This window comes from Helianthus annuus, chromosome 17 (genome assembly GCF_002127325.2).
Source record: "Helianthus annuus cultivar XRQ/B chromosome 17, HanXRQr2.0-SUNRISE, whole genome shotgun sequence".
NCBI classification, from domain to species: domain Eukaryota; kingdom Viridiplantae; phylum Streptophyta; class Magnoliopsida; order Asterales; family Asteraceae; genus Helianthus; species Helianthus annuus.
Genome location: NC_035449.2, coordinates 50911110 through 50937008, shown reverse-complemented (window position 1 = coordinate 50937008; position 25899 = coordinate 50911110). Strand labels below are relative to the sequence as shown.

The 25899-nt window shown below is 39.7% G+C and overlaps 1 protein-coding gene and 1 long non-coding RNA gene across 4 annotated transcripts; one reads left to right on the top strand and one right to left on the bottom strand.

Moving 5' to 3' along the window:
• Positions 1-785: 785 nt before the first annotated feature.
• LOC110923032 lies at positions 786-19272 on the bottom strand. 3 transcript variants are annotated; one of them, XR_002583655.2, is made up of 3 exons: positions 19108-19272; positions 18972-19018; positions 786-1034 (listed from the first exon to the last, which is right to left on the bottom strand). It is a non-coding gene; the product is annotated as an uncharacterized LOC110923032 (long non-coding RNA). The 3 variants fall into 3 exon arrangements; XR_002583656.2 differs by lacking the exon at positions 786-1034 and adding an exon at positions 7851-8099; XR_002583654.2 differs by lacking the exon at positions 786-1034 and having other exon boundaries at positions 18730-19018.
• Positions 19273-21082: 1810 nt separating this feature from the next.
• LOC110921526 (protein arginine N-methyltransferase 7) lies at positions 21083-24781 on the top strand. The gene is made up of 13 exons (XM_022165864.2): positions 21083-21436; positions 21648-21876; positions 21971-22261; positions 22341-22459; positions 22540-22643; positions 22744-23003; positions 23083-23319; positions 23466-23539; positions 23607-23700; positions 23796-23936; positions 24031-24105; positions 24204-24300; positions 24394-24781. Exons 1-13 carry the CDS (start codon positions 21117-21119, stop codon positions 24522-24524), a joined length of 2172 nt encoding a protein of 723 aa, XP_022021556.1. The 5' UTR covers positions 21083-21116; the 3' UTR covers positions 24525-24781.
• The last annotated feature ends 1118 nt before the right edge of the window (positions 24782-25899 follow it).

Here is a 25899-nt window from a genome sequence, read left to right as displayed (position 1 = left end):
TTTTAATTTAATGAATTAATTTAAAAAAAAATAATTGAGAAATGATTGCATGGGCGTTATTGGAATAACGCCCCACTACACCACTTTATGCTATAATGCCCCATGCTAACTGAGATGACACGTGTCGAATAATGCCCCATGGTGGGGGCATTATAACAATTTACCACTACACATGGTCTTAATAGATAGTATAGATTAATATCCAATATGTAGATATCACTTATTTTTATTCTTATTTTTATCTAAAATTAATAAATAACTTCAATTTTTCAATTTAGACCCTTTGTTTTTTTACTTTTAACCCAAAGTTTTTCATCTTTTACAATTTAATCCCAACTATTTTTTATTTTCAATTTGGTCCACCATACTTTTCATCTTTCCCAAGTTTTTCGTTTCGTTCTAAAATTTGTGAGTTAACGCATCGCAACGTGCGTGTGGGGTTCAACATTTTTTCGTATATTTTTTTCCCGTTTGACTGGCCCGTCGCGTCACATCTATTTTTCTGCATTTGACAAGTTCGTCCAACACGCAGGTCCTGGATGAACTTAGTTATTTTTTTCTATCTTTTACGTTTTGGTTTAATTTCTCAGTAACAAGCGTGCCTGATTCAAAGATTTAACATCTGTTTTTCGCTCAACGTTATTTTTTTCCCGTTTTTATTTATTTTCCTTTTACAAGCTTTTCCGGTGTTGATGGTTGCTGACAATGATATAGTTTTATGACAACCGTTGTGTCACACCCAACCGATGGTGGAATCATCGGGGCATGGCACCGAGCGAAACAGATTGTCCAGAAGTTTCCATAACAATTATTATCACTATTCAATTTATATAATACGTCCCATACCGTACCTCAAATAGCAAACAAATTATTACAGATAACATCAAGTCAAATATTCTGTTCCGACAACTCATATTTTAAATATAAAAATTGTTCAAATGCTTCTAGAGACTCGATCTGCAAGATCTACAGACAACTATGCTCTAGACGCTTATTCTAAGCTCGCCTTCCTAGCAGATAAGCATCCTAATTGCCTGCCACATACATTAAAATAAAGTCAATACATATAATGTAAAGGTGAGCATACAAGTTTAATATAGCATATAGAGTTTGAAAATAGTTTACGCATAACCAGCATGTACACAGAGGAAAACGAAGCATGTTAATTATCGACATGGATCTATTGATACCAATGACTGTGGGTTGACTGCCCGAGGCAGTTTGCAATACATGATTACCACCGTAATCCATGCAAGTAATTATCCTAAACAACCCCCGTGTGAACGGGTGCTGAGTCCAAACTATAGTACTATCATCGTTAAGGCAGGTAGACAGCATTCCACGTGTAAACATAACAACAAGCATTCATTTAGTCACGTAATACATGCGGTAACGGTTAGCGTTTGAAATGATTGAGTAGTGTGTTCGATGTGATTTCGTATAAGTAACGTATGTAACACCCAAAAGTGCTAAAAGCAAAAAGGGATCGAGTATACTCACAGCGATGGATGGATTGAAGGGAGAGCTTGAGAGTAGGGTTAGCCTGAATAGTTCGATAGCATGACGATAACCAACGCGTAAAACGAATACAAGTGTTGGTGGGTCGAATAGCCTGGTCGATCGAACGGTAGGCTCGATCGGACGGGTTGTTCGTTTGGTTTAACAGTCCGTTCGGACAGCCTGTTCGGTCGGCCGGTGGGCTCGATCGGTTGGGCTGTTCGAGTGGATTGTTTCTTCCTTTGTGTAGAATGTGTTTGTGTATGATGATTTGTCCTTTTGAAGTTTCGTTATAGTATTCGAGAAAATTGAAGTGTCCTTACCTTTCAGGTCGATCGATCGAACGGGTCGTTCGATCGGTCGGCTTAACCGATCGGTTAGGTACTTCAGTATTAAGTCCTCAGCAGGATGTCACCTGATCGGACGACATGTTCGATCGGGTGGCACTCCTATACGTCGAACGAGTTGAAAATTGATTAAGTGTTGAAGCATAGTATCTCATGATCCGAAGAGTATTTCAAATCAAACCATAGTTCGATCGAACAGCACTTCGTTCAATACTAGCCTTCATGAAATTGTTAAACCGTAGTCCCATCGGACTTTCACGATAGGTATGCGTGAGCGCCTGAGTTGCTTGGTTTGGCGGTCTATGATTTCGACAGGCTTCTCCACGAAGTGTAGCGTTTCGTTTACTTGAAGGTCATCGAGAGGTACTATCAGATCATGGTCAGCTAGACACTTTCGGAGGTTCGACACATGGAAAGTCGGGTGGATGTTACTGAGTTCCTCCGGTAGTTCGAGTCTGTAGGTGACTTTTCCGATCCTTTCCAGAATCTTAAAAGGTCCAACATATCCAGGTGCTAGTTTCCCTTTCTTGCCGAATTTGACCACACCCTTCCAAGGTGATACCTTTAGGAGTACGTAGTCGCCAACGTCAAATTCAAGGGGCTTGCGTCTTCTATCGGCGTAACTTTTCTGTCTATCCCGGGCTTTCGAAAAGTTGTCTCGAATCTGGAGGACTTTGTCAGTCGTTTCTTGTAATAGCACCGGACCGGTTAATTGCGAGTGACCGATCTCGTGCCATACAATAGGCGATCGACATCTTCTTCCATATAGGGCCTCGAATGGTGCCATTTGGATGCTGGTATGATAACTGTTGTTGTACGAGAATTCGACTAACGGTAGGTATTTGTTCCAACTACCACCGAAGTCTATGACACATGCACGGAGCATGTATTCAAGAGTACGGATCGTTCTTTCAGTCTGCCCGTCGGTTTGAGGATGGAATGCAGTACTCAAGTTAGGCGACGTACCGAGCGCTGCTTGAAACGTTTCCCACAATCGTGACGTAAACCGAGCATCACGGTCAGAGATGATGTCGCGAGGCGTACCATGATTACAGATGATCTCGTCGGTAGATTCGGGCTAATTGTTCTACCTTGTAGTCTTCCCGTATTGGCAGAAAGTGGGCGGATTTGGTCAAACGATCAATGACAACCCAAATGCTGTCGTGACCTGATGACGTGGGTGGAAGCTTGGTTATGAAATCCATAGCTATACTCTCCTACTTCCATATAGGGATTGGCGGTTGTTCGAGTAAGCCAGAAGGTCGTTGATGTTCAGCCTTGACCCTAGCACAAGTCAGGCATCTTCCGACATAGAGGGCGATATCCCTTTTCATTCCCGGCCACCAGTACTTGTAACGAAGATCCTGGTACATTTTGTCAGCACCGGGATGAATAGAATACCGAGATTTGTGAGCTTCATCCATTAAAATATTTTGCAATTCGGTCCGCTTAGGGATCCATATTCGGTCTAGATAATAGAAGATCCCATTTGATTTGCTTACAAGCTGAGCTCCATCGTGATAGATTCTCTCCTTCTTCAAGGTGCGTTCATTAAAGCAAGCATGTTGGGCTTCGCGGATGAGGGTTGCGAGGTCATGCTGGGCTTGGGTATTATGAATGCTGAGCAAATAACTCCGTCTGCTGAGCGTGTCGGCAACGACATTTGCCTTGCCTAGGTGATAACGAATCTCACAGTCGTAATCGTTAAGAAGTTCTACCCATCGGCGTTGACGCATGTTAAGTTCTTTCTGATTATAGATGTGTTGTAAACTCCTGTGATCGGTGAAGATCGTACACTTGGTACCATACAGGTAGTGTCGCCAAATCTTCAATGCAAAAACAACTGCGCCTAGCTCGAGATCATGGGTTGTATAGTTCTTCTCGTGGATTTTGAGCTGACGAGATGCGTAAGCTATAACCTTGTCCCGCTGCATGAGAACGCAACCAAGACCAAGGTTGGAAGCATCACAATAGACAATGAAATCGTTGTTTCCATCGGGCAACGTGAGAACAGGAGCATTGCAAAGCATATGCTTGAGGGTTTGGAACGCAGACTCTTGTTCAGTTCCCCAAACAAAAGGCTTGTCTTTATGAGTAAGGGCGGTAAGCGGCATAGCGATTTTAGAGAATCCTTCGATAAATCGTCGATAATATCCCGCTAGTCCGAGAAAAGAACGGACTTCAGACGGGTTCTTAGGCGTAATCCAGCTCTAAACTGCTTCAATCTTCGCGGGATCGACATGAATACATTGACTATTAACGATGTGACCCAGAAACTGAACCTCCTCCAGCCAGAATTCGCACTTGGAGAACTTGGCATAGAGTTGATCCCCCTGGAGTAGCTCGAGAACCAAACGTAGATGTTGCGCGTGTTCGGCTTTCGATTTGGAATAAATCAAGACATCATCGATGAACACGATGACGAAACGGTCAAGATAAGGCTTACACACGCGATTCATCAGATCCATGAAAACCGCGGGTGTGTTGATTAAACCAAAAGGCATAACAACGAACTCATAGTGGCCGTATCGAGTGCGAAAAGCAGTTTTGGGTATATCTTCCTCTTGAATGCGCAATTGATGATAGCCTGAACGTAGATCGATCTTCGAGAAACACTTAGCACCTTGTAGCTGATCAAATAGGTCATCGATTCGAGGCAGAGGGTATCGGTTCTTGATGGTTAACTTATTCAACTCCCAATAGTTGATGCACATCCTGAACGAACCATCCTTCTTTTTGACGAAAAGGACTGGCGCGCCCCATGGAGAGGTGCTCGGGCGAATAAAGCCTTTTTCAAGTAATTCCTGGAGTTGGTTCAAGAGTTCCCGCATTTCGGATGGAGCGAGTCGATAAGGAGCTTTGGCTACCAGGTTAGCTCCAGGAATGAGGTCGATGCGGAAGTCGATATCACGATTGGGCGGTAATCCGGGAAGATTATCAGGGAACACCTGAAGAAATTCACGGACCACTGGAACTTCTCTGATTTTTGTCTTCCTTTTCTTTTCCTTCTCCGCTACTATGATGTTAGCCAAGAAAGCTCTGTATTCCTTGCGGAGATACATGCTAGCTTGGACACACGACATGATCTTGAGACCTTTCGAAGCAGTTTCACCGTACACACATAATAAATCACCATTCGCGAGCGAGAATTGAATCATCTTGTCGAAGCACATAACTTCAGCATGGTTTTCGCGAAGAAAGTCCATGCCTACTATGATGTCAAAACTTCTGAGCTGCATCGGAATAAGGTCTATTGGGAAGACGTGATTGTTGAGCTCGAGAGTACAATCACGAAGAAGTGAATTAACGACGACAGTTCTTCCAGTAGCGACTTCAACTTCGAATGACGAGGGGAGATAAGAACGCTTACGACTAAGGAGCTTCTCGAATTCAAATGACACAAAGCTGTTATCAGCTCCAATATCAAACAAACATGATACATAAATACCATTCACAAGGAACGTACCATTAACCACGTTGTTGTCAGCCTGGGCTTGACGAGCATTGATGTTGAAGGTTCTAGCGCGTGCTGCTTGGTGCTGCTGCTACTGCTGCTGGGGTTCTTGCTTCACAACCCTGTTCGGGCACATGTTTGCAAAGTGGTTAGGGTTACCACATGCAAAGCAGACTCGAGCATTGACCGCGGGCGCTTGAGCTGCGTGTTGGCCTTGAGGGGCTGGGAGTAGAGCTTGATGAGAAGTGGCTTAAACTGGGGCTTGACGAGGACCATAGCGACAATTGGTAGTGAAATGACCGTAGAGGTTGCAATGAGCACAGAAACGACAGGCAAGTCCCACCGGATGATGATATGAGCATGTCGGGTAGAGCGGGTGGGGACCTGTGTAAGCACGCTTTGCGGGCGGCGCTTGAGTAACTGGTGTTGGTCGAGGATGAGACTGCTGTTGAGCCGGTACGGCTTGCAGAGGAGCAGCAGTGGTAGTGACAGCACAGCTCTTGTTGCTGGAGCTGTTGTTGTTGTTGTTGTTGTGCTTCTTCTTGCGGCGTGATGACTTGGATGGTTGAGCAGAAGTGGTGTCGGCGGTCGATGAAGTGGTGGCTTGATGCAGAGACTTGGAGGGCTTATCCCAGAAACCAGCTTTTACTCGCTTGTCATTGATCTCGGCGGCAAGCAAGCAAGTTTCCTCGATCGATGAGGTCTTCGCGGCGTGAACAAAATCGGCAACGCAATCGGATAGAGCTCGAATGTACTTCTTGATGGCCATGTCTGACGTCTTGACTTGATCGGGACAGATGATGCTGAGCTGTTTAAAGTGAGCAGTCAGGGCAGCGTTATCTCCATCCTTCTGCTCAATGTTCCAAAACTCGTCCTCCAGCTTTTGGCGTTCATGGAGAGGGCAGAATTCGTCCATCATGATGGCTTTCAGCTCTTCCCAAGTCAGCTCATAAGCTGCATCATTCCCGCGTTTGTTTCGTTCGGCCGTCCACCAGTCTAGAGCTCGGGACTGGAAAACGCCAGTCGCATTTAGGGTACGGAGATTTGCAGGACAGCCGCTTTGGCGCAGAGTGACTTCGATAGAATCGAACCATTGAAACATAGCCGTTGGGCCATCTTCTCCGGTGAATTCTTTTGGTCCGCATGCCTTAAACTGTTTGAAGCTGAAAACAGTCTTGTTAGCATCTTTAGGAGCTTCGGTTCTCGACTCCTCAGAAGATTTGCTGACGTTTACATAGACATCGCTCACAGCTTTTGCCACTCGCTTGGCGATGATAGCAGCAAGACGTGTGTCTCTCTTCTCTTGGCGGGTAAGTGGGGTTCGGTGTCCGGATGACGACATGGTCTGCAACAGACATCGTCGTAGGTCTCAGACACATCAAAATCGAATCTCACCTCACACGTCTACTACTTACTAAAGCTCAGGAACTCGTCGAAACATGTATCACATAAACACGTAAGCACATAGTCACAGATTCATGTAGTCACAGAAGCACATAAGCACATAGAGCACAGAGACACATAAACATAGAAGCACATTCCTATTTGATCACCGAGGCAGTCAGAATACAGAAACCTATCATTCAAGTTCGCGTGTCGTTCGTGTATAGTGATTGCGTATAGCATATCGAGTGGTATAGTATAATCGTATAGCAAGTCAAGTATAGTATAAGCGTATATCGTAGCATAATGTTGTTTAGATTTGTAGCGACTTGTTAGCGTATTGAGATAGAAGAACAATGCAACTCGTGCGTGTCGATCGAAGTGATAGCAAAAATCGAATAATTCTCCAAAAATTTTAACACATAAACAGATATATACACACATAAAACATATAAAATCGACGAATGATCAGAGTAAGCAATTGCGGGCTCAGAATCGAAACACACAAAATCGAGAAATAGATTGTCTGCGGCTATTAGACGTTGACTACCCAAAGCGATTCGACTATTCGCAATAGACTTGTCGTCACATTTTGACTTTCAGGATCGTGTCTCTGCCTCGTTTCTTGGGCATTCAGCACGCATTCCCTAGGTCATACTAGTGAGTTCAGGTCGTTGGAGTCCGTCAAGGCTTTGGTGAGATAATATAAAAATTCGGAGCAAGTTGTCAAGATTAGGGTTTCACCACTAGCTTAGTAACTTTTTCCTTGCTTTAGCAAAATTGAGGAGATTATTCATCAAAATATGGATTTCACTCCTGATTTGGTATAATTCTCCTCGTTCGTTATTGAAAATAATGAGGAAATCATTGATAAATTGATAAAATCGGCATTGACCAAGCAATTTAGTCGAGAGTTTGCGGTTTACACACCTAATCCCGACTAAATCGCTTGACTCTATTTGAAAATCCGAGTGCAGTGATAGCGAGAAATAGCTGGGTATAGCACATAAGTTTGGTCTGTTGGTTCCTAACTATAGTCTAAGTCTCAAAGACAGCGACCCGGACTAGGTCGTCTCTAGCCTAATTCCCTATAGTTACGGCTCTGATACCAATCTGTCACACCCCAACCGATGGCGGAATCATCGGGGCATGGCACTGAGCGAAACAGATTGTCTAGAAGTTTCCATAACAATTATTATCACTATTCAATTTATATAATACATCCCATACCGTACCTCAAATAGCAAACAAATTATTACAGATAACATCAAGTCAAATATTCTGTTCCAACAACTCAGATTTTAAATATAAAAATTGTTCAAATGCTTCTAGAGACTCGATCTGCAAGATCTACAGACAACTATGCTCTAGACGCTTATTCTAAGCTCGCCTTCCTAGCAAATAAGCATCCTAATTGCCTGCCACATACGTTAAAATAAAGTCAATACATATAATGTAAAGGTGAGCATACAAGTTTAATATAGCATATAGAGTTCGAAAATAGTTTACGCGTAACCAGCACGTACACAGAGGAAAACGAAGCATGTTAATTATCGACATGGATCTATCGATACCAATGACTGCGGGTTGACTGCCCGAGGCAGTTCGTAATACATGATTACCACCGTAATCCATGCAAGTAATTGTCCTTAACAACCCCCGAGTGAACGGGTGCTGAGTCCAAACTATAGTACTATCGTCGTTAAGGCAGGTAGACAGCAATCCACATGTAAACATAACAACAAGCATTCATTTAGTCACGTAATACATGCGGTAACGGTTAGCGTTTGAAATGATTGAGTAGTGTGTTCGTTGTGATTTCGTATAAGTAACGTATGTAACACCCAAAAGTGCTAAAAGCAAAAACGGATCGAGTATACTCACAGCGATGGATGGATTGAAGGGAGCGCTTGAGTAGGGTTAGCCTGAATAGTTCGATAGCATGACGATAAGCAACGCGTAAAACGAATACAAGTGTTGATGGGTCAAACAGCCTGGTCGATCGAACGGTAGGTTCGATCGGACGGGTTATTCGTTCGGTTTGACAGTCCGTTCGGACAGCCTGTTCGGTCGGCCGGTGGGCTCGATCGGTTGGGCTGTTCGAGTAGATTGTTTCTTCCTTTGTGTAGAATGTGTTTGTGTATGATGGTTTGTCTTTTTGAAGTTTTCGTTATAGTATTCGAGAACATTGAAGTGTCCTTACCTTTCAGGTCGATCGATCGAACGCGCCTTTCGATCGGTCGGCTTAACCGATCGGTTAGGTACTTCAGTAATAAGTCCTCAGTAGGATGTCACCTGATCAGACGGCATGTTCGATCGGGTGGCACTCCTATACGCTGAACGAGTTGAAAATCGATTAAGTGTTGAAACATGGTATCTCATGATCCAAAGACTATTTAAAATCAAACCGTAGTTCGATCGAACAGCACTTCGTTCAATACTAGCCTTCATGAAATTGTTAAAGTGTGGGACCATGTGCTAGCCAATCGGCTGGCCTGATCGATCGGCTGACATGTCCGATCGGTTGGGCTGTTCGTTCGAACAGCCTGTCCGATCGGTCAGCATCCAGACCTGGTCGGCCTGTTCACCTAACACTTGGCTGTTCTGATCGCTTGACGTTATGTCGAGGTATTTTGACAACGAGCTGAACCACGGAACCTTCGTTCTTACTTGTTTCCCCTGCTCAGACACGAATCACCCAAGTCCGGCCGATGAACTGTTCGGAACGGTAGTTTGACGTTTAACCCGAAATCGGTGAACCTCGTGGATAGAATCCCGAATCTCAAACCGCACAACTACTAGAGTGATTAGTGAGTGGGTTCAAGCTCCGTTTCTACCGGTTTGAAGGCATTGAGTGTAAAAGAGTTGAAAGAAAGTTGGAAAATCCATCTTTCAATCTTTTCCACCGTGAATATGTTTAGATCTGTAGTAGATCTTTGTTTGTTTATGTGGAAATCGGTTAGATCCAAGTGATTCTTGGTGGATTGAGGCCAAAACATGAAGTTCTTCAAGAACACCATGATGACATCATCCTAGAACACTTAGATCTTGATGATTTCACGGTTAGAAATCAAGATGTGAAAGATAGAAAGGTGTAGGAGCGTGCATTGATCAAGAAAGTACAAGATTCAGGATGAAATCTTACCGGGATTGAGAGAAATCTGAGAAATAGTGAAGAACACGAGCTGGTCGGTCAGAGAGTTTCCAAAAGTGGAAAGAATGACAATGACAGGGCTATTTATAGGCTTCCCAAAGAGGAAAGGGCTGGCCGATCGGCCAGGCATCCCGATCGGACAGCCTGCTCGATCGGACAGTCCGTCCGATCGGCTGGGCTGTTCGATCAGCTAGGAGCCTGATCGATCAACAGCCTATTTCGAGCGTTCGGTGTGACGATTTCTGACATTTCGATTTCGATTGAAGATGATACGAATACGATAGAGTTTCCTATTCAAATTACTTTTAATCCCAACCACTATATCTACATACAAGCATCTATATTTCACACTATCTTTTCGCCACCATTTATCATAGTTCGATTTCGATTGAGTTCCGAGTTTCGATTCGAGTTTCGACTGATTACCACACATCTCATAAAGTAAACATGCACAAGTAACACATAAGGCACACACACACGTATACTAACACCAGAATTCGCGTAATTCGAGTTTCGAGTTCGATGATGATTCGATTAGCTTGATTATTGATTGATTGACTTTATCGCATTGTTACTTCCTACCATTCATAGTCGTTTAGCGTTTCACATCGATTTGAACATACGATCACTTTGATTAATAACACTTACTCCACATAATAAAACTAACAGAAACACCAACATAGAATAGACTAACTATAGTCAAAGAAGTCAATCTTGACTTTGACTTTGACTTTGACATTCGGTAACACGGGGTGTTACACGCTGCAATGCAGTGGCTTAATACTAGTAATAATATATATGCTCTTTCTTAAAATATGTTTCCTCTTTCTTTTACAACCTCTTAAATATAATATATCAAGTTTTTAACTAAAACTTAAATTACAGTCGTATATCCTTTCATTTAATAGTTCTAACATATTGTATAGTCATCTATGCAATGTATATATATATGCGCACATATAATGTACATATGTGTGGGTACTCGAGTGGGGGGGAGTGAAATGGTACTAACTTTAACGTTATTTTGCTAATTTCGTGAAAATAATGTTTTAAAGCGGTGGATGGTTAATCATGTATCATGTTGTAGCGTTGATAGCTAAACGACACGAGGGTAGATGCGCCAATTGGTCTCAGTCCTGATTGTTATGTGCCTTAGGTCAAAGGCTTGATACAAAACTACAATCGAGTCGGGGTCTCACCGGAAGCAGTCTCTTTATTCCTAAGGGGTAGAGGTAAGACTGTCTACATATACCCTCCTCAGACCCTACCTTAGCTTAGCTATTGGTGAGATTTACTGAGTATGATGATGATGATCTATCCCCGACCTTTGAATTCCAGTGCCAAAAAGGTATTCGGTAGGGGGACCCCATCCCGCCATTCCTCTTTATCATGTGATGGAGATGCTCTCGTGTATGATCGATAAAGCCAGTAGCGTTGATGCTTTTTCGGCAGTACAAATTCCGGACGGTCTCTGTGTGTCTCACCTATTGTATGCGGACGATGCCCTCATACTTAGGGAATGGTCTCCTTCTAATATTAAAAATGTGGTTCGTATTCTCCGAGTGTTCCATATATGTTCGGGTCTTAAAATAAATATTGATAAGTCTAACATTTATGCTATTGGGGTGCGATCGGTTGAGCTTACCAATATGGCTGTGGATGTTGGATGTCAAGCAGATAGTTTTCCCTTCAAATATCTTGGTCTTATGGTGGGGGCTAACATGAATCGGGTGATTAATTTGAAACCGGTGTACAATATATTCGATGCTCGTCTTGCTAAATGGAAGGTGACTTTACTATCAATCGGTGGTAGAATAACGTTAATCAAAGCTGTTTTGGAAAGACTCCCAACTATTATTTCTCCTTATATAAGGCGCCGGCTTAAGTGATTAAGGAATTGGAAGCGAAAATGAGGAATTTCTTATGGGGTAGGGACAGTTCAGTGAAAAAGCTCCATTGGGTCGCTTGGGAGGGGGTGTCGCTTCTTAAAAAAACGGAGGGCTCGGTTTAAGTAAGTTAAAAAGCATTAATACTTCTTTGCTGACCAAGTGGGGTTGGAGATTTTTAACGAACAAAAACAAGTTGTGGAATAAAACGATCGAGGCTTTACATACTAATAGAAACATGGGGAATTTATTCCAGTAAAAAAGACTCTTAGGTGGTGTTTGGTACAGCATTGTGCAAGTTTTAAATAAAACCACGATTGGCGGGATTCAATTAAGGAATTTTTTTTAAAGCTTTGGTTGGCAGTAATGAGAACACTGCATTCTGGTTGGACCCGTGGATCTGCAACAGGCCTCTTAAAGAGATTTTTCCAAACTTGTTTAAACTTGAGGAGGATAAAGGATGTAGGGTTAGTGTTCGCTTGAGCAACCGGAACAACGATTATCGATATAACTAGAGGTGGATGAAGCCGCTATCGGCTGAAGTGGAAATTAATGAACTTGTGAATATGTGCACGATGCTGTTACAGGTTCACTTGAACCAAAACTGTGACGAGTGGAAGTGGATTGGCGCATATGATAGAGAATTCAGTACGAACGTGATTAAGAGGCTTCTCGACAAAAGTAGGATCAGTTCGGATGTGTATGTTCCAGATGGGTGTAAGTGGATTCCAAGCAAATGTAATATTTTCATATGGAGGGCGGAAATGGGAAAGATTGCAACTCTGGTTGCGCTAAAAAAAGAAACATTGGGGATGGTAACACGACATGCGGGTTATGTGAAGAAGGAGAGGAGAGTGTTGATCATATGTTCACGTCCTGCTACTTTGCTTCGATGCTTAGTCATTCGTCGGTAACTTGTGCAAATGTCAGAATTTGGTGGTGTTCTCGTTTAGAGACCTCATTGAAGTCCATGATCATGTGGGGCTTGAATGGGCAGACAAAAGAGGTGCTAAAGGGCCTTATTAGGATCGGGTGCTGGACGATTTGGAGAACAAGAAATGAGTCTCGGTTCAAGAATAAAACGGTTAAATTAGATTATAATCATCGGTGAGGTTAAAAAGATTGGTTTTTTTTTGTGGTACATATCTAGATCTAAAGGAACGCCTACTTCTTGGGCATATTGATGTAAATTTGTAATATTGCTTTCGGTTGCCTCGGTTTGAGGTAGCTTGTGTTTTAATGAAATTTACCTTTAAAGAAAAATCTATCCTTTCATTTAATGTCTATACTTTTTTTTTGAACGGCAAATTTGGATCACTGACGGACCACTGGAATATCATCGTGCCACCAGCGGAACCACCCGATCATATCCATCTCCACAAGGCAATAATGCCTATACACTAATTCAGGAGGAAACCCAATAAATCTGGGAAAAACCCCCTTTGTCGGAATCGAACCCAAGAGCAAATGGTCATAAGGCTTATCTCACCCCAAGATACCACTAAGCTATAATCCCATGGGTATTTAATGTCTATACTACTTAGACGAATGCAATGAACTATTGGAAAAGTTGATCACACTTGAATGAGGGAAAGCCTTTCTTTTTTCACAAGCTCCACCCAAAAACTTGATCAATAATGCTTTTAGCGACATGCATTTAACTCCTCTAATGTACGCTTTGGTAACTATATGCCAAATAAGTTTTAAGAGTCCTAAGGGACATGGTGTAGTCACCAGTAAAATGTGTCTCCTCCATCTAACAGGTGCAGGGTTCAAATCCTTCAAGCTTCAGTTAGGGATGAGCCTGGTATTGAATCGGTACTGAAAGTACCGATAATATCGTCCAAAAATGATACTGGTACCAAAGTGCTCGGTAAGGTACGGTACCGTTATCGGTACAGTATCTGAAGGTAAAAAATGTGTAAACTACCGTACAGTACCAAACCTAGGGGTGAGCAGAAAACCGAAATAACCGAATCGTAACCGAAATAACCGACAAAACCGAACCGAAACAAAAACCGACGATTCGGTTTTCAGATTTTTAATAACCGAAAATTTCGGTTCGGTTTTCGGATAACCATTTTCAATAACCGAAAAAAACCGAACCGAACTGAAATGAAAAAAAAACATATATTTTTATGTTTAAGTTTAACCCGTGCTATTAGAAATTATTAATTTTATTCTTGAATATTAAGTATATACTTATAATAAAAACATTAAGATGTTTATTATTTATAGATAATTTATTTATTGCCTATAACAAATAACAAAATTTAATATAAAAATTAAACAATCTTGAAAGTATTATAAAAGAAAAAGTCTTAATAAAAATTTTGAAGAAACATAAAAATAGATTAAAAGGTTAGGTTTATGTAAACATTTTTAGTTAAAAGTATTAAGTATAATAACTTAAATATAACCGTATAAGAAAGATTCTTAAATTTTGAATTATACTTTTTTTTTTTATTTTTGAATCTTACTTACTTTTGTTTCAAAAACCGAAATAACCGAAAAACCGAACCGAACGGATGTAAAAACCAAAAAAAACCAAAACCGAATGGTTTTGAAAAACCGAAAACCGACATTTCGGTTTCAGTTTTAATTTTGCCAAAAAACTGAACCGAATCGAACCGTACACACCCCTAAGGTCTAAACCGATACCGAGTACCGATCCCAACAAATTCCAAAAATGGATATTGAATTGGTATCAAAATTCGATTGGTATGGTGTAAGGGATTGATTGAATCCAAAAAATGGGGTGGGGTGGGGCATATATCTGAAAGTTGTTGGGGGGGGGGGGGGGGGGGGGGGGGGTCTCCATGCATTAACACCGATCCTTTTCATGCCCTGCTGGCAAAACCACCCGAACTAGTCAATCATTTGGTGGTACATACACGCCCTTCTCTAAATCTATATTTTTTTCTATCCTCAACCTTCCTCCTAATCATTCTTCACCTACCACAAAATACAATACGTCAATCCTTTTTCTAAATTGCATTTTATATGGTTAGCAATATGATATATACAATAGTATAATAGTGTGAGGTTCATTGGAGAACACTAAAAAAGTGGGAAATAGTGGGGAACCGACAGTGGCGGATCCAGAAAATTTTTTCAGGGGGTTCATTGTTTTTAGATACTCTAATGTCATAGGACCATATGTAAAAAAAATTGGGTCGGTTCGACGGTTTGGGTCGGGTAAAATTCGGGCCCGTTCGACGGTTTGGGTCGGGTAAAATTCGGGCCCGTTCGAGAGTTTGGGTCGGGTAAAATTCGGGTTCGTTCGACAGTTTGGTTTTTTTTCGAAAGGATCCCAATAGAATATCATTTAAATTTATTTTCGAGGGTTTACTACTTGAATATCATTTGATTCAAGGTTTGATGGTTTTCATTGTAAAAACTTGTCAATTTTCTTCATACTTAAATATCGAATTCAAGTTTCAACAAATTACAAATCGACATCACTAAATGTCTAATTCGTATTCATATCTTCACATAAGCATCCAAATTCAACAATTTGAAATCATTCAAGCTCAATAATCTTCACATAATCATTCAAATTCACATAATCATTTAAGTTCAACAATTTAAAATCATTGATTCAAGTTCAAGAATCTTCACAAAATCATTTAAGTTCACATAATCATTCAGGGTCAACAACATATTAAGATTTAACATCACATTCAATTAAAGTTATCAAGAAAACGAAAGAAAGTAAACAAATTGCAAGAAATATCAGTTTACCGTTCATTCTTTAAGAAGGGTTAGAAATTGAAGTCAAACTGTCTCCTTGTTTTAGAACCAATGTGCAAGCAGCGAGTTTCATGAAGGATTTAGGATGAAATTTAGTGAGGGTCTAAGGGATTCGAATTTGGAAGTCACAAAAGAAAGAGAATGGGGGCATTTGGGGTCTGATGTGTGAACAGGAGAGTAGCAATTTTCAAAAAGGGTATGGGGGTATAAAGTTCAAAAAACCCTAGTCCTTTTTTAGATTTAAAAGAAACTGCGCAAAAAACAACTCCAACAACAGGAGTCGAACTGGTGACCTTTCTCTTGGAAGGAGGCGCACTTACCATTCAGCTATCATACAATTTCATGAATAAGTGGATCTTATCTCTCTATATAAAAAAGGCCAACTCTCTGCTGCTCAATTGGTATGCTAGGCTTCATGATCAAGCTCTAAGACAACATAAAGGCTTCTAATCGTGGCTCCTTTCTCCGCCCTCTAATCACATTGATCAGGCATAGGGTATCTTGGTTCTTTAAAGGCCATCTCTCAGCTCCATTCAGATCTGGTACTCGTTAATTCAAGTCTCAGTTTATCCGAATCACAGTCACAGGGGTGGGACACATCTCTTCTGCAGGGCCAGCTCTCTAATATTCTCTTGTGATAGTATATGATAGATCACACAGGCAGGCTTAAAGCAGGACTAGAGCTGATGAAGTTCATATCATGGCATCATTTATAACTGCCTTCTCATGCATTGGTATAATGGCTCATTGGGTGCTTCCTTTTGGTTTTGATTCAATTTATCAAAGTAGCAGGTTCAAAGTCTTGCTGAGAAAGAGTTTGTTTTTGGCACAGATCTTGTCTGCTCCTCATCAATGGGCTTTTAGGGTATTTGGGGTCGATTTAAATTTTAATCTAAACAGGTCCATTCTAGTTTGATTGAGTTTGTTTCTAGCTTGATTATGGGGTTGTATCATTTTGTATTCTACTTTGGTTTCTCCCAGAGTCCCAGCTCCTCGTCGTGCGTTGTATCATGTGTTAAGTGGTGTTTAATACCTTCTTGCCGTTCAAAAAAAACTTAACCCACTTTCACAAAGAATGATTCATTTGATTCTGAATGACCATCGAAGTTCAAGGTGTTGAGGAAATTGGGATTAGATGGTAAAGATAATCAACAAAATTGTGAATAAATTCCTTGAATTGTGTATAAGTCCGCTTTCCAAAACAAGTATTTTGACCCATTATTGCATTAGGTTGCAAGAATTCAACTTTGGGATGATTCAAGGAATAGTATTCAAGTGTAGGCACAAACTTTGAGCAAAACACAGAGAATATCCAAGTAATATTTGTATGTGAGTTTAACTGCAAAAGATTCCAAAAACTGTTATTCATTCTGTCTTTCCATGTACATCATATATACATATATATATATATATATATATATATATATATATATATATATATATAGGGGTTGATTAACGTACAATTTGTGTTAACGTACGATGCGTACGAGATTGAGTTACAACATGCGACTTTTTGCTCATAACATGCAGCTTTTTTATAACATGCGATTTTTTTATACAACATGCGATTTTTTTCATTTTCAACATGCGTTTTTTTTTTGTTTGTTTTTTGAACTTGCGGGATTTAGAACTTTATAACATGCGGGATTTTTTTTGGAGTTTATAACGTGCGGACTTCAAATCTCGTACGCTCATACGATAAGGCATATTGAACCAACTGGGGTGTCCCAGTTGGCCAGTCCCACCTCTACTCTTTACAGAGATCCGGGTTCGAGTCCAGGCAGGGGGTATTCTGCCACCTTCTTCCCAGAGGGAAACGGACTCAGCTCGGGATGGGGTATTCACCGCCAGGCAGCATTGGGACGTTGCTAGCTTGTGGAGTGGGATCACTCCAGCGGCCGGGAGGTCCGTGCAATAACCCCCCCCCCCCCCCCTACGATAAGGCATATTGTACATTACACTTTCACTATATATATACACTAATTGAAGTACCTTACTCGAAAAGTCAGTTACCCTTTACATGTACACCTTTAACTAACTCACATCTTTTGTTTCAGAGGGAAAAGCAGTTGAGACATGCAAAACGGACACAACGACCGGTTCATGCATAGTGGTTCACAAGTAATTGTTTAACTGAAGTCCTATCAAAGCACCCTTTCTAAATATATTCAAACTGCCAACGAGCTTTTACCAGTCTAATGCTTTACACTTATACCAAGTTCAAATCAAAACTCCATCTCAACCTTTTCAGTCCTGTCACTGTCAGTCGAAAGTATCACAAGGTCTCTGGTACATCACAGGAAGTTAATGTTGGAAGAGTTCTGATAGCCGGACCATAGCTGATTCAAGTGGATCCCATGCAGACTTGAAGAGAGTACACAGGGCCGGCCCTGAGAATTCATGTACCATCTTCGAGCTTGAAAAAACGTGCCCTTAGACCTTTACGAAATCGGGTATTGGGCTCACTAAAGGTCTAATCCTAATGCCAATGGGCTAATAACTAATCGGGCACAACTTGTTGCCCGACTACCTGCCATTGCTTTGTAAAAAAAAATTACACTTAAAAAAACCATAAAAATAGTTTTGTAAATGGGCCTATGTTGGTGTTTGTATGAGTATCCCTATTAATTTATTTATTTTTACATATACATATCGGAGTTTTTTAAAAAATAACGTGCCCTTCGAAATATCGGGCCCTGGCCGGTGGTCCTCCCCGCCCACCTTCAGGGCCGGCTATGAGCGTACACTTCTAGCCACGTTCTACACATGTAACACATTTTATATCTATTTGTGTAAATTTATTTCTACTACTATCTTTATTTATTTATTTCATCTTTTTAGTTGGTTTTTCCCACTTTCCTAAATGTTAGCAATGGTTGGGTTGTTTCTTTGAAATATCCTCTTGTTATGTTTCGGATGTATGGGAAAGGGGCAGTGAGTTTATGAATGAAATTTTGGTTAAATTATCTCATTGGATTGTTATCCATTGCTAGTTCAAGTGTGGCAAGCTTGAATGGTGTTCTTAGTAATACAAATTTGGATTGAGTGTTGCAACTGTATCTCAATTTGAGTTTGGAATTTGCTCAAAGATTCGTTCGGGTGGGTTTTCTGTATTCCATTTGACCGTTGCCTATCCGTTTCATTTAATTTCAAAAACCCTATTTGTTACCGTAAGCGCGGGCATCTATCTATCAAGTTCTGCCTAACATAGTTCAAAGTCTAGATGACTACAAGATTGCTGTTAAAAGTAAAAAAAAAAAAAACTGAAACTTTAGTATAGCCAGTCAGTCATTCATAACCATAACTCCTTACCTCAGTACTGTAGTTAGAAATTAAAAGTGCTTACAAAACCTAGCTTTCAAATGAAGCAAAATCGCTAACAATAATATATAAAGAATTGAGAAATTAATGCAACAAACATGCGATTTGAATCATCTGATCAGCAACATCAAATTTCAAAGTATTGAGAAGAATTAGAATTGGATTGAGTTGAGTACCTGAAGGCTGAAGGATTAATGTCACGAAACGCAACAACCTTGTCATCCTGCAAAATCAATTAAATAAGAAGAAGTAGAAGTAAATAGGGGGCATTTCCGAAACTGAAAATTGTGAGGTAGTTAAGAGAGGACGGACGGTGTGGAGGAGGGTAGTGGTGGTGGAAGACCGACCGATCTGACAGAAGATGCACGAAGAAGGGGAGGCTGCCGCCATAATCTGCCACTTCCCCTCCACTCCTTCTTCCCACGGATCGGAATAACCGAATAATCAGATCCTCCTATCACCTTTGTACAACATCACCCCCCCATGAATTTAAATATACCAAATTTTAACCTTGTACCGTTCAAAGCAACTTTTTTTCCCAATGAATAATTTTGTCAATATTTCACCTATTAGCTCATAATTTTTTTTTTATGTCTGTTCCTTGTGATTTGCTTAGAGTTGTTATAAGGATAGTCCTTGGACTGGTCGATGTTAGTTTGTTCAGTTAAGTGAGTGTAAAATGACTAAATTACTCTTTCTTTTAAAAATTTTAATTAAAACATTAAAAAAATACATGATTTAGTGTGTTCATGAACAGTTACTGAACGAGATTTTATGTTTGTGTTCGTTCGTTAATGAAATGAATGTGTTCATGAGCGGTTCACGAACACCAATAAAATTGGCGAAAGCGACTGAGGCTAGAGGTGGAAAATGGAGGAAGCAGTGCTAGAAATTGAATCCATACTCGTGGAAAGGATGCCAATAGTATTCGTCGATGTGAAAAATCAGGAAAGAAATGAGAACGATACATAAACAAGGTGGTATTAGAGTTTACTATTTTAATTGTTAAGGTAATAAAATAAATAAAAATTAAAGAATATAAAAAAGTTAAGATGAAATACGGTCTTTTGGTTTAAATAAGAAAACGAGAAACTGTATGGTTTAATCATTAGTGTCCAATCCAGTCCAATTCTTAAAAGGGTATTTGGCCTAACATTATTTAGTTGTGTAAAAAGGGTCACTCCTTCAAATCCCACAATAAATAATAGTGTAAAACTAAAAAGTACATAAAAATAGATTAGATTCATCCATTTGTGGATAGGGCCGTTCAAATCGCTCGCCGCTCGTCGCTCGCTCGACGTTCGTTCGGAAATTGCTCGGAAAATGCTCGTTCGATTTAACGCTCGGTTGTAAACGAGCCGCTCTGCTCGGTTCGGTTTGTAAACGAGCCAAGCATGAGCAAAGGTCCGCTCGGATCGGTTCGGCTCGAATTATTATTTTAATTAGTATATATATATACATATACATATACATATACACATACATCTATAAACATGTATATACACATATATATACACAAATATAAATTATACGTATATATACACACATACACCTATATATATATAGACACACTTACACATACATATATAGTTAAATATAAATTAAATTTATAGTTTTATATGTACCAATCTATTAGATTTTGGTCAACTATATACAAATTTACAACTATATCTATACGTACTAGCCCAACCACTCTAATAAAAAATTAAAATCAAAACTAAAAGTTAAACCCTAAACCGATAAACGACAATCTGTTCATCGCCTCAATGTTTCATGTCGTTACCTAAAGTCGACTGTCTCCTGCTCTCAACGTAATTGTTCGTGCAATATGATCATCGCCTCGTCAGCCACAACATTGTTATTCATAAGAAAAATCTTATGCAATGAAATGTGCATGTTTTTAAAGACATAAAAACCTAAGACCCAACATTGTCACTATCTCTCTCTGCAAATTTAAATTGGGCGACACGGTTGGCCAAATCGCTCGAACTTCGCTCGCCGCTCGCTCGGAATTTTTACTGCTCGAAAAATGCTCGCTTGATTTGATGCTCGGTTTTAAATGAGCCGCTCTGCTCGGTTCGGTTTGTAAACGAGCCAAGCACGAGCAAAGGTCCGCTCGGTTCGGCTCGGCTCGTGAACAGCCCTATTTGTGGAAGCTCAAACTTTCTAAAGTGTAAAAAGTCATAAGGTTCAAGGGTCAAATGCAAATTTCCAACTTTACCCACAAAACGGGTCAGCATGAACCCGGATCCATAAACCCGCCCTAAACCCGAGTTCAAAACTAGTAAAACCCTCGGTGCAGAAAAAACCCGCCGGTAGGAATGCGCAGTCACCTCCAAACCCTAACTCGCACCGTCTCCGTCGTCCGTACACTCACCGGCGGCTTCCGTCCGTCACCAAAAGCCATAACTCGCACAATGAGCTCCAACTCTACCGGTCTTATGTTCCAACTCAAGCTCAATCCGATCACCGGTAACTCCGAGTGGATAGTTATCGAAGAGGAACTCGATGACGCATCACCTAAACCAATGTTAGCGACCACATCTTACCTCGATATGCTCAACGATTCACCGAGAAACAGAGTTTATCGTACCGCAATTGATAAAACTGTTTCGAAACAATGTCATGTGCTGGATATTGGGTACGTAATCTCATTAGATTGTAAATTACACCACTTTTATATAATAATATATGGCCACTATCTGTTTGTGAACCCTAATTTAGTGTTCTGTTTTGTGAAATTTTAGAACAGAACAGGATATTTTATCATAAGGCATTCATTGTTAAGTATTACATGCCACGTGTACAAAGTTTGTTTAGCTGTTAATAGTTAGTTAAGTTGGTTTGTGTAGAGCTGGAACTGGTTTGTTGTCCATGATGGCGGCTAGGGCTATGGGCGTTGACGACGACTCATCACCGTCTAAAGGGGTGGTGACAGCGTGTGAATCGTACCTGCCTATGGTGAAACTGATGAAGAAGGTTTTGCGTGCTAATGATATGAATAGTAAGATACGTGTGTTAAATAAGAGATCAGACGAAGTAGAAGTTGGCGTTGACGTTGCTTCTCGTGCTGATGTTCTTGTGAGTTTAGTTTGTAGCCTCTAGTTTAGTAGAATCTTGCTTCTAGTTTGGTAAATGAAAGTAAGAATAATTGATTAATTTATTTCAAATGTAGGTTAGCGAAATACTGGATTCGGAATTACTGGGTGAAGGTCTGATCCCTAGTCTTCAGCATGCACATGATAAGCTACTGGTCGAAAATTACAAGACGGTTCCTTACAGAGCGACTACTTATGGCCAGTTAGTGGAAAGCACATATCTATGGGAGCTGCATGATCTATACAGCAATGAAGCAAATGTAGCAGACGGGATTCATCTCGTTCCAAAAGGAAAGGAGAGTATTTTACGAGTCAAACCACAACAGTTTGCGATGCATTGTGATGCGATGGGTGAAGAACTTCGACTGGTATCTTGTAAACATGTTTTTTTCATTAACTTTTTTCGGTGAAGTTTGTTTCTCTGCTTAGTGTAGTTTATTTATCCAGCTTTCAGAACCTTTCAAAATTTTCGAATTTGACTTCTGGAAACGTCCAGACAGTCATGGAGAAACTCAAGTACATACAAAGGCGACTAATAATGGTACGGTTCATGCTGTTATCTCATGGTATGTTAAATTTGCGAGTAGACACTTGTTTCTTTGTTCTCTTTTTTATTCTTTCTTTTTTACTTATCATTATGTTTTAGGTGGGTACTTCAGCTTGATGAGGAAGGAAATATCTTTTATTCTACGTCCCCTAAATGGATAAATAGTCCATCCACAAATAACGGATTATCCTCTATGTATACTGGTAACTTTACTTATTTTTTAAATTATTGTACACGACAATCAAATAGATCATCTTTTTCCTATATTTGGAGTCTATATTAGTTGTAGTGGTACCTTTGTAGGAACCCGGGATTGGTGTGATCATTGGAAACAGTGTGTGTGGTTTACAAAAGGAAAAGGTTTACCAGTGCGTAAAGATGAGGATGTTCGTATGGATGCTACTCACACGGATATTAGCATCTCATATAAATTTAACGCTCAGTCACAAACGTCGGAGGTAGATCACAGTCAAGACTCGCACTTAACTCTCTCTCCTGAAAGAATTGCAATCTATGGAGATAACAACTGGAGACAATTCATGTTAAAAGCCATAAACTATGCTGTACTCTCTCTCTCTATATATATATATGTGTCTGTGTGTGTACGCATGGGTATGCTAATTAGATTTTATGTCATTGCAGTTGAAAGGGAAAGAGTCTCCTTTGTGTGTTATTGCAGATGATAGTGTTTTCTTATCAGTTGCCGTTGCTCATATATCTAAGTCGTCACACATAATAGCGATGTTTCCTGGTCTCGGGGATAAGGGTCGCCAATACTTGCAAGCTGTCGCTGATGAAAATGGTTACTCTATGGATCGAATACAAGTTATAAACACAAGGAAACAACAACTGACCATGAATGATACTCATCAAAACAAGGTTGCTTTTTTGCTTTTGCTTCTTCACTTTCATAAATTGTGCTTCTGTTGAGCGTCCAGCTCATCAATAGTTTACACTTGTTAGTATTTCTTTACTCTTCAAAGAACAATTTAACAGTACCTTTTTATATCTTGTCTCATGTACAGGTTGATCTGTTGATAGCAGAGCCATTTTACTTTGGTGCCGAGGGGATGCTTCCTTGGCAAGGCCTGCAGTTTTGGTAATGGATTAATATTATACGTACTTATATATTAAAAGGATTTAACATTATTTTCAAATGGCTATAGGAGCAAAAGAACAATGATTGATTCCATGTTAGCGGAAGATGTGTGCATAATGCCTTGCAAAGGAATTTTAAAAGCTTGTGCAATGTCTCTCCCGGTAAGCGAGTACAAAATGTAGTTCGTATCTTTATAAAGTAATTATAAATAATTTGTACTTTTGAGCTTCATTATTTGATGAAAGTGAAAGTATAGGATCTTTGGAGAAGTCGTTGTGCCTTAGAGAATATTGAAGGCTTTGACCACACGATGGTCAACACTACCTTAGGAGCGTGCGGACCGTCAAGTGAAAGCCCATGTTTACCCTTTTTTATTTGGCAATGTGGAGAGACTCAGGTTATTCATCTTCTTCATTAAGCATATGCTACTTTTATACCTAAAACTTAATCAATCATTCTTTCATCTTTTTTTGAGTTGAATTATATTTCAGAAACTCAGTGATACGTACACCATTATGGAGTTTGACTTCTTGAAACCGTTGAGTTCATGTCACGGGAAAGCCAAGGTAGCAAATTCTCTCTATTTAGCTCTCGACACATGCACATTAACATCAACATCAACATTGACGATTGTAATTGTAATACGAAAAGATTGTTATTACAGGTTGAGTTCATTGAAGCAGGAGTGTGTCATGGTTTTGCGCTTTGGATTGATTGGGTTATGGATTCAACTAACGACATTGTGATGTCAACGGGACTAGGTTGTCCAACTAAACAATCCTTTTGATGAATATGAATAATGTTTAGCAAATATAAAACATATTTTTATATATGATTTGTGGCGTTTTGATTAGATCAACGGTACTGGAAGCAAGGTGTGAAGCTTCTGGCAGAGCCGTTAAAAATAGGACCTGGAATATGTTCAACAGTTATTGAAGCACATTTTGATTCATCAAGTGGTGAGCTTTCTGTCAACAACAGATAGACTATCGTAGGATACTGTTCACCGTCACTCTGGTTCACAACAACCTGGCACACCGGAATTTCATGTCCATGGTTCATACCTCCTTCAGCTCCCTGTTGGTGATACACAAGTAAAATACAGCAGAAAGCTTATGAACGGAAAATCTGGAAATCGCTAGTGAAAACTGAGAGCAGTTGGAATTGTATGCTGGAAATTCTTGTATGAATACGTATAAGAATGATTTATGCTTAAGATAAATGACAAATTAACAATCAAAATATTTGGGTGAAGTATTAAAACAAGAAAAGTCAGGAAGGATAGACCATATATAGGGATGGATCCGAACACAATTTGGGACTGGTATTTGGGTATGAGACGGTGTATGATATTAATTTAAATTATTTTATGGGTTTGAGACGGATTTGGGATTAGGTGACACCTACCTGATTATCTGAACACGTTTACCTGAGTTTATTAATGTACTAGTCTTAAGCTACCCGCGTTGCGGGTCAGTGGGCATAAAAACGTGCTACCAACGTTGAGAAGATGGGGACGTAAAACCATGCTAAGTAGCATCGAACGAAGACCAAAACCGGGTAAAGCGTAAAAAAACACGAATTTCCAACACAAAGTGACTTACGTGACGTAAAACGTAGAAAGAGTCTGAATTTATAACGATGCGTATTAGAAAGTGGAGGCGGTAAAAAACTTAAAAGACCAAATGTGACCACCAAATACGAATGAAAAAAAAACCCTGAAGGGCCAAATGTGACCATCAAACACCGTGCTAAATAGCAACGAACGACGAACAAATCCGAGAAAAACGTAAAACAAAATAAAAAAACTAAAATTATTTAACCTTTGTAACACAAATTATAAAAACTAAAGCATTGTTACAAAATGAAAAATCATAATGCCAAAAAGAAGAAAAGAAAAGAAGGAAGACAAAAAGACAAAAAATATACTATTCCCTTATATGTTATTAAAATTAAAATTGAGAGATTTAATAATAATAATAATAATAATAATAATAATAATAATAATAAGGATAAGGATAATAAAATATTTTTTATATATAATATTAAAAATGAAATTAAGAGATTTATAGATAATAATAATAGTAATAATAAGGATAAGGATAATAAAATAATTTTTAAATAAAAATAAAAATATAATTGTGAAATTGAAGGAGAAATTGCCATGTGGCATTAATTGTAGTCTTTTATTAATATTTAGATTAGATTTTGTAATCTTAAACAAAATATCAATAGTGTGTTTAATATATTTCAAATATGCTTAAAAGATGAGTTCAATATCAGATTTCTGGTAATATCCCAATATATTAAAACAAGGGTTAACCACAAGATACCCAATGCGTAGACGTAGACATGATAAG

Bases quoted from the DNA above. Each gene is read 5' to 3' on its own strand.
- LOC110921526 (XM_022165864.2), top strand. From the start codon at position 21,117: ATGCGCAGTCACCTCCAAACCCTAACTCGCACCGTCTCCGTCGTCCGT. The intron at 23,320-23,465 runs GTTGCTTTTTTG...TCTCATGTACAG, and splicing joins ATGATACTCATCAAAACAAG to GTTGATCTGTTGATAGCAGA. The intron at 24,106-24,203 runs GTAGCAAATTCT...TTGTTATTACAG, and splicing joins CATGTCACGGGAAAGCCAAG to GTTGAGTTCATTGAAGCAGG.